We start from the raw sequence: 15,831 nt of genomic DNA, 5'->3' as shown, positions 1-15,831 counted from the left end.
CATTGTCAACAATGTTGTGGACACTATAGAGGGTCTTGTTTATAGTTTAAGCCGAAATTCATGGAGTTTACTTACCAACTTCCCTTTAGACGGAGGCATTTCCGGCAATATTGGCAAAATGGGGATCACGGCCTTTGAACCCAGGCCCGACATGAAGGTCGGGTGAATCCTGGTAGGTATGCCTTTGCCTTTAACATCACCGATCTTCAATATTTTAACATTTTTATATCTTCATGTAAATTTATGTTCTTTCCTAGTTCAAGATGCAAGCGAGCATATGTCTGAATTTAAGGGCAGCCCTTGTAAGATGATTTTGTCGATATATTTAAAACTTTTGTTATGAATTTAGGATGAGCATGCTAGTGTCAATTTCTGAAGCTGTACTTTTATTATAAATCCAGATTATCGTGTGCTTTTGTTCCCCATTCAAGATGATTATTGGCAATTGGAAGTGAGGCTTTTTTTAAGTGCGATCTTGCACCATAAAATCTTAATTCTGCAGACCATAAAATGGATGCTTTTGGAGTTCCCACTTATGTTATTGCAGTTTCACAGATGTGAAGGAGTGAAAAAATGGAGCTGAGAAAGAAACTTAAGTTGGAACTGGAGCAGGTGAGATCCGTTGCACACAGAATTGAAGAATTACTGCTTACTTCGTCTCGCGATGTTCGAACTGTTAGTGATGGACATATTTCAAGGTTCAAGAAGATAGTGGTTTTTGTAGACAATCATCATTTGTGAGTGATGGAAGTAATGTTGTCTTACGTTCTCTTGGTAAAGAAAAGTGAACTCCTAAAGCGAATCAACTATACCTCAATTCTGAGTATGTTTATGGTAATGATAAGATGGCACAAAAGTCTAAAGTTGGTCCTATAGGTGTAAAGCATGGACTTCTTGGAAGATTTGAATCGAAAGACATGAAGAGGAAGAAACGGATCCTGTCCAAAGAAAAACAGTTCCTGAGTACATGAACCAGTGTGCTGATACTCTGAAGAAGCTCAGGACACATAAATTTTCCTGGGTATTCAATGAGCCTGTTGATCCAGTTAAATTAAACATCCCTGACTATTTTCAGATTATCACTCAACCCATGGATTTGGGTACTATACAAAGTAAGTTGGATAAGGATCTCTATTCCACCCCAATGGAATTTGCTGAAGATGTAAGATTGACTTTTGCCAATGGAATGAAATATAATCCTCCTGGTAATGATGTTCATTATATGGCAGTTAATATGAGTCAATTCTTTGAGGGAAAATGGAAAATTATTGAGCAGAAGTTGGCTGGAGAAGAAGTTTATAGAAAATTAAGTCAGGATGTTCAGCTTATTCCAACCAAGAAGCAATAGATTGAACAACTTGCAACTGTAATTTTCCCAATTTCTAACAAAATGTCAAATAAAATAAACTGAAAATTCAGCCTAAGAAAAGGGAAAACAATGACCTATTTAGACTACTGCCTATTTTATCTTGAGAGTTAATGAGTGATTCCTCAGCTCAACGATTTGATAAACCCCCTTTGGTACTCATTCCTAACCACTAAGCCAAGCTCTTACTCTACACCATATAAAATGAATTGTTTTCCTTCTATGTGTTATGCATAGAGCAATGCTTATTTGTCAGAAATATTACATATTTTTAAGCTATAATCAGATGAAAAAGTTCAAATTCAAATCCAGAAGTGGTAGAGTATGTATACCACTCGAGACTTTAGTCTCATACAACAATTTGGTGTCTTGCTTGATGTCTGGCGTGAGGGTGATCATAAAATTGAATTATTATTATTAATGCTGAGAAATGAAATATGACTACGTTCAAGGTTAAAAATAAAGCACTAAATAAATCAGAAAACTGTCATTTTAATATTTTATGAGTTGAGATATATTGTGACCTGTTACAAATAATTTGCATAGAGGGCAGGGACAAGCTTGTAAAGCTTGCTCCATTCAACCAAATACTTGCATAGAGGGCAGTGACAAGCCAATAAAGTTTGTTCCATTCGACCAAACACTTGCTAGGTCACTACAGAGGCAAGTCCTTTTGGTCACAAGAATTTTCTTTCACTGATTTGGGCAGTGGGCAGAAGAAAGCATGAAAATAAGTTTGGAGTTAACCTCATTCAAAATAACAGCCCATAAATTTCCATGGAATTATGGCCAATCAAGCATAACTGAAAGTGTAGACAAATAGGGCAAGATGCAATAGAAATCCTAGCACCATGGAAAAGCGCCTGTGAAAATTGCCTGAGACAGCCTGATGTCTCGCATGAGGTGATCTTAAAATTGAATTATTATTATTAATGCCGAGAAATGAAATATGACTACATTCAAGGTTAAAAACAGAGCACTAAATAACCAGAAAACTGTCATTTTAATATTTTATTACATTCAAGGTAAAAAACAGAGCATTAAATAAATCAGAAAACTGTCATTGTAATATTTTATGAGTTGAGATATATTGTGACCGGTTACAAATAATTTGCATAGAGGGCAGGGACAAGCTTGTAAAACTTTCTCCATTCAACCAGATACTTGCATAGAGGGCAGGGACAAGCGAATAAAGTTTGTTCCATCCAACCAAACACTTGCTAGGACACTACAGATGGAAGTCCTTTTGGTCACAAGAATTTTCTTTCACTGACTTGGGCAGTGGGCAGAAGAAAGCATGAAAATAAGTTTGGAGTTAAACTCAATCAAAATAACAGCCCATAAATTTCCATGGAATTATGGCCGATCAAGCATAACTGAAAGTGTAGACAAATAGGGCAAGATGCAATAGAAATCCTAGCACCATGGAAAAGCACCTGTGAAAATTGCTTGATGTCTTGCATGAGGGTGATCTTAAAATTGAATTATTATTTTTAATGCTGAGAAATGAAATATGACTACATTCAAGGTTAAAAACAGAGCACTAAATAAATCAGAAAACTGCCATCTTAGTATTTTACTACATTCAAGGTAAAAAACGGCACTAAATAAATCAGAAAACTGTCATTTTAATATTTTATAAGTTGAGATATATTGTGACCGGTTACAAATAATTTGCATAGAGGGCAGGGACAATCTTGTAAAGCTTTCTCCATTCAACCAAATACTTGCATAGAGGGCAGGGACAAGCGAATAAAGTTTGTTCCATCCAATCAAACACTTGCTAGGACACTACAGATGCAAGTCCTTTTGGTCACAAGAATTTTCTTTCACTGAGTTGGGCAGTGGGCAGAAGAAAGCATGAAAATAAGTTTGGAGTTAACCTCATTCAAAATAACAGCCCATAAATTTCCATGGAATTATGGCCAATCAAGCATAACTGAAAGTGTAGACAAATAGGGCAAGATGCAATAGAAATCCTAGCACCATTGAAAAGGGCCTGTGAAAAATTCGGATCCATTACCCTGGATGTGCTTCCTTTTGCCTCCTCTTCGCCGACAGTCTCTGATATAATGAACCGATCTAAAGTATAGTACCGAGCTTTTATTTAAACAACAAAGTGAAAATTTGTGCTTTTATTTAAACAACAAAGTGAAAATTTGTGGGACTCAGATTTCGAGTTCCATTCGCCTGCAGCAGTGACACTCTAGCGGTATCCTGTAACTGGGGCAGCTGTCTTTGGAATAATGGCAAATCAAACATAACTGAAAGTGTAGACTAATAGGACTGAATTAAATTTGAAACTTCAGGAAGATGCAATAGAAATCCTACCACCATGGAAAGGCGCCTAAGAAAAATTGGGATCAAGTGTCCTGGAAGTGCCTCTTCTTTGCTGATAGTCTCTGCCATAATGAACCAATCTAAAATATAATACTGAGTTCATCTTTAAAACCCTCTTGGCCCTACACTGAGCAGAGATATAAATCAAAACTGATGGTCTAACAACAAAGTTAGAATTTGGGGGACTCAGCTTTTGAGTTCCATTCGCCAGCAGCAGTGACACTCTTAACTGGGGCAGCTGTCCTTGGACCCTGTAGCTTAGAGGTGATAGTGATTATACAGACTGAGCTACAACTGGATTGTTGTGCCTGGGCACTTGCTCTCTGTTGTGTTCTTCTTATTAACTCTAAGCAGAATCGGATGCCGCATCTCGTTCATCAAACGAGGAAGTATCATGTAACTTGGCTCTCCTGCGGTGCCTGTTGCAGTATACTAAAAAGAACATTACAACTCCAGTAATGGCTGCAATACCTAGATACATGCCAATGGCTTCCACCTGATCCCTTGTGAATCCCGAATCCCCACCATTATCAACATCAATTTTGTTTACAGATGGGTTCACCATTGGATTTGACAAGGCTAAAAGGGGCGGATCCACTCCAAAAACCAGGCTGTAGTTAATAGCAGAATGCTAAAAGGCATGGCTCCATTCCAACAGCCAGGCTTTATTTAATAAAAGCATTAGTCAGGATCTTGAACAGTTAGTTACCATATAAGATGCTGGTACCCATAATTACATTCTTAAGGAAGCACACTGGTCTAAGTGAGAATGAGGAGGAAATAAAAGTTGATATTGATGCTTTTGATGATGATTCTCTATGGGAGCTACAGAACCTTGCTTCAAATTGCCTAAAAGAGATAGGCAATGCACCAGAAATGCCTAGGCTCCAACAGGTCTTCCTAATCCTGAGGTATGCTGTCCTAGAGTTATTTTAAATGTAGTTGATAATGGCCATATCGTCATTTGGTTCTTTTCAATATTCACTCATATTCTGTTTGTTTGTCCTTACGAGAGCCACTGACATTTTCTATAGCAGCCTGTGAATGCTAGTGTTGGATCACAATTGGAGAGTCAGCCCACAAAAGTAGTCCAACATGGTTTACTCTTTATTCTAGTCAGAATTTCGTGTTTGTATTTATTTTTTTAGATGGAATTTCTGCATTTCGTTACTGTTGTTCATGTTAAGCATTTGTACATGTGTAGGTGGTGACCCTGGTGACGAATATGTCGATGTTGGTGGGGATGAGATGTCTGCAATGAAATTCCCTAGTTTTTATATTGAGAAAGATAAGGAAGCAGTTAGCATCAAATGTAGTAGTTCAAGTAGCTCTGATTCTAGATCTTCCTCTTGTGGTATTGTCCCATATTATGAAAATGCTTGTTAGGGTTTGGTTTTGGTTTTATTTTTTTAGTTGTTTTATTTCTAGCTAATGCTAGAGGCATTTCGAGACTCATTCACCAACCATTGTGGTTATCTGTTTGACATATATAAAATTAGTCGTATATTATGGTATTCAAGACAGTGATGTTGTAAATTGTGTGAAAGTTATTTGTAATGTAATATTTATAGTTAATCCTGGCTCAGGATTACCCATTCAAAATATCCCAGAGTTCCATGGATTTGGAAGCTATCACTTGGTAGGTTTCCATACCAAGGCTCAATTCGATATTTATCTGTGATAATTCATTTGTGTTAGCTACTTTTTCATCTTCAAGATGTCAGAGCAATGACTTTAATATTGAATTGAAATAGAATTTTAGAACCTTTGGGAGCCTTCGCTATTGTCTACTACTACTGCGTTTAATTGTATTAGTCGACATATTTAAAACTTTTGTTATGAATTTAGGATGAGCATGGTAGTGTCAATTTCTGAAGCTGTACTATTATTATAATTCTAGCTTATTGTGTGCTTTTTATCCCCATTCAGGTTGATTCTTGGCAATTGGAAGTGAGCCTTTTAAGTACGATTCTCAAGTCCTCGGCCTTGGAACCCATTCTTTAGTTTTACAGAATTGTATGCTTATGTGATGAATACACTAAATGGTCTCTGCCCTTATAGTAACTCGTGAGCAACACCAACCTCAGAACAACCTCAACAGGAATTCCATCATGAAAAAATCTAAAAAGATATCAGCTAGGACTTCATACAATATGCTCCCTGATTACCCTTATGCATTGGAGGTTACAGGGGATTCAGATGGAAGGAGGCAGAAGGTTCAATATGTAAAATATGAAAGCTTTGGAGCTTCTGCCAGGTTTGATTCTGAGACTGCCTCGGAGGATTCCTGTTCCCTCAAGAGAAAGTCTATAAATCTTAATTCTGCAGGCCAGAAAATGGATTCTCTTGGAGTTCCCACTTATGTTATTGTAGTTTCACAGATGTGAAGGAGTGAAAAATGGAGCTGAGAAAGAAACTTAAGTTGGAACTGGACCAGGTGAGATCCGTTGCACACAGAATTGAAGAAATACAGCTTACTTCATCTCGCAGTGTTCCAACTGTTAGTGATGGACATATTTCAAGGTTGGTGAATAGTTGCCTAGGTGGCAATCCTGGAAAAGCATTCATTGGGTCAGGTGTAGTTCAGGCTTCAGTATTATGTTGAAAAGATAGTGGTTTTTGCAGACAATCATCATTTGTGAGTGATGGAAGTAATGGTATCTTACGTTCTCTTGGTAAACAAAAGTGAACTCCTAAAGTGAATCAACTCTACCTCAATTCTGAGTATGTTTCTGGTAATGATAAGAAGGCACAGAAGACTAAAGTTGGTGCTATATGTGTAAAGCCTGGACTTCTTGGAAGATTTGAATCAAAAGACGTGAAGAGGCTGAAACGGATCCTGTCCAAATAAAAACAGTTGCTGAGTACATGAACTAGTGTGTTGATACTCTGAAGAAGCTCAGGACACATAAATTTGCCTGGGTATTCAATGAGCCTGTTGATCCAGTTAAATTAAACATCCCTGACTATTTTCAGATTATCACTCAACCCATGGATTTGGGCATTATACAAAGTAAGTTGGATAAGGATCTCTATTCCACCCCAATGGAATTTGCTCGAGATGTAAGATTGACTTTTTCCAATGCAATGAAATATAATCCTCCTGGTAATGATGTTCATTATATGGCAGTTAAAATGGAAAATTATTGAGCACAAGTTGGATGGGGAAGAAGTTTATAGAAAATTAACTCAGGATGTTCAGCATCTTCCAACCCAGAAGCAACAGTGCAGTAACAAAATTATAGAAACAAGAAATAAACCAAAGGTGCAACTCCAAATTCTGCTCTTCTCTTAGATTTACTAAGTGAGCAGAAACTGAAGGTAAAAAAATGCATGCACCCGATGTCATTTAATGAAAAGAAGAACTTTAAACTGTAAATAATTTACAAATGATTTTGGACATTGTAAATATATCATTTTGAAACATTATAATACTGTGCAGAGATTGCATTGATTTTACATGATACTTCAAGCTACTAGTTCCTTTTCTACCGCGTTACGGCGTTTTCTTTGCAACATCTGGTGCAAATGCTAGTTAAGTTTGACATCAAAGCACAGGGGGAGCCTTCAAGGTATTTTTCCTTTGTGATGAAATGGGTAAGTCAAAGACAAATATAACAAGCATTGAGATAAGGAAGGGCAAGGTTAACGTCCAGGTAGTTTTAATGGTGGAGATTGTCACTACAAAATCAACAGTTTTCATTTCCTTTCGGATACCCTAAGGTCATCCGACCTTTAACAACTGGGGGGTCCGAAGAAAGTTGTTTTTATAAAACCACGTGTGATCATGTGGCATCATTTGGAGCATTTTGGTCCCCCTCGGGTTGAAAACCACTTACTATTATGGACACCCTCCAAAATCCACTTATGGTTTCAGGGATAACGCAGAGGTTAAATATGTGAAGCAGGGTTTAAGGAATCTGGTATAGAACCTGATCATTTCACTCTAGGGGTGTTCTTGCTCCATGTACTGATTCAACAACTGTAGAATATGAAATGTGGGAATAGTGCAAGTGGCTCAACATGCTTAATTATGCTCCTTGGGTGGTTGCCCACAACAGTTTCTCTAATTGTCATGTTTTTAGTGCGTCCCACCAAGGAGACAAATGAGAAGAATGAGATGAATTAGTTCTTCCTTTTCTATATATAGCTCTGGGACTGACTAGTTTTCTTATGGTTTTCATTGTGGTCTAGAATGTAGCAATGAAATTCTCCCTGGCAGGCTACAGAATTGTAGTTGCCATCATCATAATTTTCCTTTTGCTTCCTCTGGTGTGATCATTAAAACATAGATTGATAAAATGAAGCAGCAATCTTCTCGGGTCTCCACTGAGATCCTCGAAATTGAAGCTACAGATCATGAGAAAAACACCGCTCTCTCAACAGGAAATGAAGAAGAGACGATTTTACAATTCCTCAAGTGCTTGTTCATTGTATGTGGCATCCATTATCATTGGGTTGTGCTTTGGTGCTCAATGGCCGACATCATACGCTGTCATCTCGGAGCTATTTTATCTCAAGTATTATGCTACTCTCTATAATTTTGGAGGAGTTGTGAGATCCTCCACAGCTGCTGCCCCTGCACCATCTCAAAACAAGCTTACTTGCATTGGGCATGAATGGTTTCAACTATCGTTTATTATTATGATTCTTGTAACCTTATTTGGGGCTCTGTTTTCGGTCATTCTCGTTTTGAGGACGAGGCAATTCTACAGAGGTGATATATGTGTTAAGTTTGGTAGTAATTGCTTCAAGTACCTTCTTACCTGATGATTCTCTTGAAAAGTTCCTTCCACAACAGAACCTCGACACATTATATGTTATAGGATTTGGAAGCTAAAGGATTTCATGAGGAATAAGCAGATACGCATGAATGTTAGATTTGACAAAAAAAAATTGCAGTGTTTTCAGTATGTGATTTTTGGGCTCATTTCGTGGGCAAACGAAGATGAATTTCTAAATTCCAAGACGTGGGTTTTTTGCAGGATGGTCCCTATTGAGTTTAGGGCGAATATTTTTGCGAAAATTGTGAGCAAATAGAGAGATTTTGCTAGTTTCCTGTAGGGTATATGTTCAGTGACGTTTTCTGCAAAACACCTATGAACAAAAAATTACATTTTGTATTCTGCATACCTGAGCAACCAACTTCTTGGAAACTGCACCAGTAAATGGTCTAGACAGTCTTGTGCAAATCAGGAGATGGGTTACTGGGCTGCTTGAAATATTCTTAAGCAAATTATGCCCCTTTCTGGGTATTGACTGAAACATCATGGTACGCCAGAGGATGGTGTATGCTTATTTCACTCTATGGGGATTCCTGTCAGTGGCAACGTTCTTTTATGCAATATTGCCAACTTTAAGTCTATTAAGTGGCAAATCATTCTTGCCTGGGATTTCGAATCCTACCTTTGCAATTGCAGTTGCACTGTTCATTTCAATCTATGGCTTTAAGCTGTTCGAATTTCTTCGCATTGGCGGTTCTGTAAGAGAATGGTGGAATAACCAAAGGATGTGGTTGATCCAGTGCTTATCTCCATTTTTATTGGCCACATTCGACTTTTTGAGGAAGTTACTAAGGGTTTCTGAGACATTTTTTGTGGTTACCCCCAAGGGAATTGATGACAAGGATGATTCTTGTGAGAGTGACTTCACATTTGATTCCTCTTCATTATTCACTATACGAACAACAATGTTATTTATAAACTTGGCATCCATTGTTTCTGGATCTGTAATTTTTATGGCAGGCAGATATCATATATATAGAAATAAGCTATTTGCAGAATACTGTTGCATTTTATGGGTGGTGATAAATCTGTGGCCATTTGTCAAGGGAACTTAGTGAGGTTTGCAAACACCATAATTGGACATTGAATAATACAGGTTATGTATAACCATGGCTACTTATTGACTTCTCTTGGCCATGTCTTATGGCCATCCGTGTTGCTTTTATCTGAATTGTTCAGATATTATATTGGTAGATTTTTGTTACTACTATGTTAAATTGTTGTAGGTGGTCGACTGGTAGTGAGACTTCCTGGTGGTGTGGTCTAAGAAATGTCATCTACAAGCAGGAAAATCAGAGGTTTTTGTTACAAGCAAAACGAATAAAAGGACCAGTACAGATCCATCGTCCACTAATCCAACCACCTCACAGAGAAACACAGATAAAGTTTCTAGCAAAATTATGCATGGTTTTCATGTGCAACATTTGTTGGAGAATCTCTCCGAGGAGAAAGTGGAACAAATCATAAAAACAATGCTAAGGCAGGAAGAGGTGTTTAAAGAGCAAGTTCAAGCACTACACAAGCTCCACAACGTGCAGAGATCTGCAATGCATGAAATTATGAATATTTCATGTATTCCACCTAAGTCTGCATTCCCAACAAGTGTTGTTCAACCTCAAAATGAAACATCAAAAGGCTTAGAAATTAGAGGGTCGTTTTTGAGTTTGGACGTGGAGCTTCTTCACATATTCTGGGAGAAAGCCACACCATTCCCATTACAACATTGAGTCTTTTTCACATTCAGGTTTTGCAGTAGAGAATATTGGACATAATAGAAGCCAGAGTCCTTCGTGGGAGAGTGATAAAAATGTGATCAATTCAACGACCATCAAGAAAAAGATAAGAAGCACTTTTAATCTTGAAAGAAGCACTTTTAATCTTGAAAGGCCTCCAGAGGAATATTTGGATGATCTAGATGAAGAGCATGAAACATAAATAACAGAAGCTGGAGGACCTGATCAGGATCCTGTCACATCTACGGAGGTTTTAGACACTTGCAAAATTCAACTCGGAAGCAACAGACAAACCTCTTTTACCACACAAATGGAGAAATGACAAGAAAATCAAGGCATATAGAATGGTCCATAACAGATAATGGAACATTGTCACATAGAAATAGATCGGAAAATGTGTCCTTGAAGAGGCTCAGAGGATTGGAAGATGAAGCAAATTTACTAGTGGAAATTTCATCATTTCAGAACTTGAGGAAAGTTTGAAAATCTTTAACAAGTGGCTTCAACAATCCCAAAATTAAAAGGAAAAATATTTGGAAGTTAAAGAACATAAGTGTGCATAGGAAAACAATTTAAGATCGAATTTCACATATGGAATTCTTAGATTTGAAAATAATCCAAATCATTAGTCTGAGACACAGCAGCAGAAGACCAATAGATTGAGGATTATTTTGCAGATTTCTAGCATTCAGTGAACCAATTCCAGATTTTAATGCGCAATTCAAAGTTTCCAGCAGATAAATTAAAGGTATTATTTTATTTTTAGTTATTATTCAGGATGTTATTCCAGAATTATTGTAAAATTTTAGGAGAGAGTTAGTCTATATATTGTTTTATTTGTAATAAACAATGGTTGGCTTTTGATGCCAAAACTTTTCAGCTTTGTAAAACTTTGATTACAAAATTCTTAATTGAAGCCTTCCAGCTCTAGTTCATGACAGAACTTGTGTTTCCTGTATGTTTTTCTAGTGTTTTCATATCTTATTTCTGCACATGTTCAAAGTAACATAGGAGATTCTGGGTAAGAATAGATTGAGTATCAATCTCTCTGAAATCCCCCGCAAAGTTATAATCATTTAAAGAGATTAGTTTATTGGACAGACTGTCTGAGATAGCTCCTCTACATCTTTAAATTGTTGCCTCCTGTCATCTCTTGAGTGTGTTTTGTTTGGTTGTAGAAGTCTTCTACACGCATCCAAATTTTCTTGGTTGATTAAGTATTCAGTATGACTACTTAATTATCAAGAATTTCCTTATATTCTTCTATCAAATTATTTAAAAATCATGTTATTCTGTCAGGCTGGAAGCTGACACTTTGAGCAAGGACTGTAGAAGAGGGATTTATTCATGAATAGGGATTGTGTAATCATCAACAACCACCCAAACTAAATCATAAATCTGGCCATTGTGCTTCATAGGCTGTTGTCCAGTGACAATGAACAATGTTAAACAAGGCTTCGTAACTATTGAGGGAGCCCCCTCTGGTCAAGGGCCAACTTGAACCTAAAGACTGGTCAAGTTGGTTTATAAGCATAGTTTTTGCAGCCAAGAACTGCCTACAAGAAACAGGAACAACACCCCCCTTAAACCTTGACTTAGGGTTTCCTTAACTAAATCCAACCAAACTTGCCAAGTGAGTCGGCCCTGATCACTCTATACCTTATCCTCCTCAAAGGTTATACCCGAGGTGTCCTTATGCCCCCCTTATCACCTAAGTCTAACACCAAATTTTATTGACAATTTCCCAGGGGTACACATGCCTTCCCAGGTCTTACAACAATCCACCCATTTACATGGTTTTTACCCTAGGAAAACCCCAACTACGGGGAAAAACATAGCATAAGAGAATTCCATTAGATCCCTTGGCCAAACCCCTCGCCAATTTGGCTAAGTGAGCTTTCACCACTCACTTCCCTAGCACCATTGTATCCCTTAGCCAAAACCCTGGCCAATTGGGCCAAATGAGCCTTCACCAATCACCTCCTTGGCACCATTACAATGAAGCCTTTCCAACCTTTTGAAGGCTCCATCACATGCAATCCCATCGGTATAAAACCATGGGTATGCTAAACCATGTGCCCAAACCCCCCACCAATGACCTGGTTAACTTTGATTCTTTCCGTGAGTCAAGTTTACCTAACATTTCCCCTTAAACCTTGACTTGGGGTTTCCTTAACTAAATTTAGCTAAACCTGCCAAGTGAGTCAACCCCCTTCACTCTAACCCTTATCCCCCTCAAAGGTTATACTTGGGATATCCTCATGCCCCCCTTATCACTTAGGTCTAACACCAAACTTTATTGACAATTTCCCATGGTTATGCATGCCTTACTAGGTCTTATAGAAGTATGCTTATTTACATGCAATAATTTTATTTTGTAAACTCCATTATAATATTTTTTCTTTTGTTTGTTACTATTTTAACCTTTTCCATCCCTACACCTCCTTTCACATGGTGCTCTCCTGTTCATTTCCAACTTATATGTAACCTCTTCTACAAAGTTCTAGTGGTTTCCTCACTTACATTGAGAAAACCAAACACATCCCATCCACATTGGCCTACATTGTAATATCCATTTATACCACACAAAAGACAGGCATGTCATTACTTCAATGTTATCATAAGAACTTGGGTCATTTCTTGGGTACCTCTCACAATGCTACCCATTGGTGGTTGTGGTGAATCCTGAATTGTTTCCCTGAAGATTCTTTTGACGCATGACCATAATCCATTCGCAAGTCTATTGACCCTTGTTATCATCGAGTGATGAATGGATATATGGTTAATCATATTATGGGAAGCCATCGTTCCCATTCTTACTTACACCCCAAAACTTATGTCAACACATTAATTTGACACCTTAACAAACTCGGTTGCCAAACCATACTAGGTCATCACTTCCATGTCAACACAATAATTTGGCACCTTAACAAACTCGGTTTCCAAACCATACTTGTTCCTCACCTCCATGTAACGCATTAATTTGGCAACTTGACAAACCCAGTTGCCAAACCATACTTGGTCACTTTAATCCTTGGCTAAAGTTTCCATTCACTAGTAGCGCACTGACACCCACTCATTATGGAACACAACCAACCTCTTGTGGGCTCTCGACACCTTTCTCACCACTTGCATGATTTCCAGGTTGCGGCCTATTTTTTCGGAAAAATATAAATAAAAATTCACGTTAAGGTCTTCAAGATTGCAATGCATCCAACAAAGCTCCCAAAATATTCTCCACATTCAAGTCTGGTCCACTATGCAGTTGACAATTGAAACATTTAAGAGATTTGATGTCCATGTGAATGGGCATAAGTCGATGAAACTCAAGTCACACCACTCCCATTTTCATTTGAAACACTGATTCGAATCCCATAGAGTCTGAAATGAAGCCAAAGAAAACCACTCCAACCTATGTAGTACAAAATTCTCTGAAAAGAAGTCAATTAAATCGTATAATTTGTGGATTCTTCATTGAAATTCCACCGAGAATCATCAAAATTTGATGGCATAATGCTGCAAATAGAAAATGCAAATTCTTGTTGTTTAAATTCCATATAGCAGATATTGAATTTTAGGAATAACCCATTGTTATCTGCATGTTCAATAGTATAAGTGAACCTTCACTGCTCACCTCCCTGGCACCATTACAATGAAGTCTTCCTAGCCTTTTTAAAGGCTCCATCACATGCAATCCCATGGGCGGAAAACCATGGGTATGCTAAACCATGTTCCCAAACCCCCACTAATGACTTGGTTAACTTTGAATTTTTCCCCAGAGTCAAGTTTACCTAACACCTTTTCCAAGACTACTGTCCTTTTACCCATTATCCTTGATGGTGAATTATTACAAAAAGTGACATTACCACCTCTATCTTCATTGAGAGATACAAACTTGTTTTTGTCACCTATCATGTGCTTTCAACAACCACATTCAATGTGCCATTAGCTTCCTTGATTTTGTATATTATGGGAAAATCCACACTCTTGTACATACTTAGGATTATTCCTCCATACTTTGGTGAATTCTTCTTTGTCACGTTTATAAGGAATAATCATTTTTCTTCTGCACTAATTTGCAGTCTGTCCAAAATTGTTGCATTTGTAGCAGTCAATTTCATCTAAGAGAGGAGAAAATGAGTTGTTCTTACCAACACTATTCACATATGGAATTCTAGATCTATATTTTAAGAACTAACCAAATCTAACATTTACATTCCTGATATATGTATATGATCTATAGTTTACAACCTTATGACCAAAGTTATTACATGACAAACAATAGCCATGAAAAAGATATGGGTACCTTGGTGTACATAATCTCCTTAAAGGGATTAATCTTTGAGGCTTGCCTAGTTTGCTAGGCTGATGAGGTTCAAACTTCTATTACTTGCTTCATTATTATTTGAGGAGTCGATTTGAGTATGTTTTTGTTGACTTGTAACATTATTCCTTGCTTTTCTTGACTTGATGCTTGGACCTTTTAACACATTGACATAGCTTTTGAGTTCTTCTATCTTTGAGGTACTAGAACTTGATTCACCTTTTTATTTTTCAGATCGACTTTGTATCGAAGGCATGTCTTGATTGATGTTGGCATCTAATTGTTGAGAATATTGTCAAGGGTTTCAGGGCCCTTAATAAATCTTAGGTTCAGATCCATCTTTGCTTTAGTTTTCTGTAGATCTTTCCTTAGAGAAACTACCTCTACTTCAAGCCTTTCGCAATTCTTTTCTTTTTCTTTTATTTGGCTCATGAGAGTGTCTTATATATTCTTTGCTTCTTCTAACTCTTCTTTTAAAGGAATGATTGTTTTATTAGCAACACGACCTCTCTCCTCACCTGCTTCTAGTTTATCTTTATGTTTTTTATTCTTTCTCCTTAGACTATAAATTTCATCTAAGGCACTAAGGAGTTTTGCTTCCATATCAGCTACTACTTCAACCTTTTCATTCTCTAAATCAGATCTTCCTTGATTAGACTTCTGATCTTCAACTACCATCAAAAGTTTCTCATCTAAACTTTCACTTCATCTTTTGTGGAGCTACAATCCTCTTTGGAGTAGAAATTTTCTTTCTAAGATATTTTCCTTTAATGTTTCTCGTGGACTTCTTCTTTTCTTTCTATTCTTTTTCGTCCTTGCTATTATCTTTATATGGACACATAGGTGGAAAATGATCTATTTTACCACAGTGGAAGCATTTCAATGGTAACTTACCTTTATATTTATGGGTGCCTCTTTTCAGATCCCTCACAGAGTTAGCTTTCTCTTCATCTAAATCATGACTGGATAAATCATGGTCATGATGTCCTTTTGATTTCTTTGAGACCTTGAAGGATGCTTCCTTTAAATCTAGTCATGATTTCTTTGTCCTCATTTCAAAGGAATTGAGAATCCCATGAAGCTCGTCCATAGATAACTTGTCCAGGTCATGTAATTCTTTTATGGCATAGACCTTTGCATCAATTCTAGATGGAAGAGATCTCAACACCTTCTGTACCACAATACCTTCTTCAACCTTTTCACCAAGCCCTTTAATGGTGTTCACATCCTCATCTACTTTGAGAAAGAAACTTGCTATATTATCATCCTCATTCATTCTTAGAT

The 15,831-nt window shown here is 37.4% G+C and overlaps 1 protein-coding gene across 1 annotated transcript; it reads left to right on the top strand.

Moving 5' to 3' along the window:
• Positions 1 to 573: 573 nt before the first annotated feature.
• LOC149139793 (transcription factor GTE9-like) lies at positions 574 to 1,348 on the top strand. The gene is made up of 2 exons (XM_089450822.1): positions 574 to 737; positions 916 to 1,348. The coding sequence occupies exons 1-2, from the start codon at positions 574 to 576 to the stop codon at positions 1,346 to 1,348; spliced, it is 597 nt and encodes a 198-aa protein (XP_089306948.1).
• Positions 1,349 to 15,831: the final 14,483 nt, after the last annotated feature.

This window comes from Pinus tabuliformis, chromosome X (genome assembly GCF_031772625.1).
Source record: "Pinus tabuliformis cultivar Carrire ecotype Pingquan chromosome X, CPIR1, whole genome shotgun sequence".
Lineage (NCBI taxonomy): Eukaryota > Viridiplantae > Streptophyta > Pinopsida > Pinales > Pinaceae > Pinus > Pinus tabuliformis.
Note: the sequence above shows the minus strand (reverse complement) of the source record. Positions and strands in the feature narration are given on the sequence as shown.

Bases quoted from the DNA above. Each gene is read 5' to 3' on its own strand.
- LOC149139793 (XM_089450822.1), top strand. From the start codon at position 574: ATGGAGCTGAGAAAGAAACTTAAGTTGGAACTGGAGCAGGTGAGATCC. The intron at 738-915 runs GTGAGTGATGGA...TTGAATCGAAAG, and splicing joins TTTGTAGACAATCATCATTT to ACATGAAGAGGAAGAAACGG.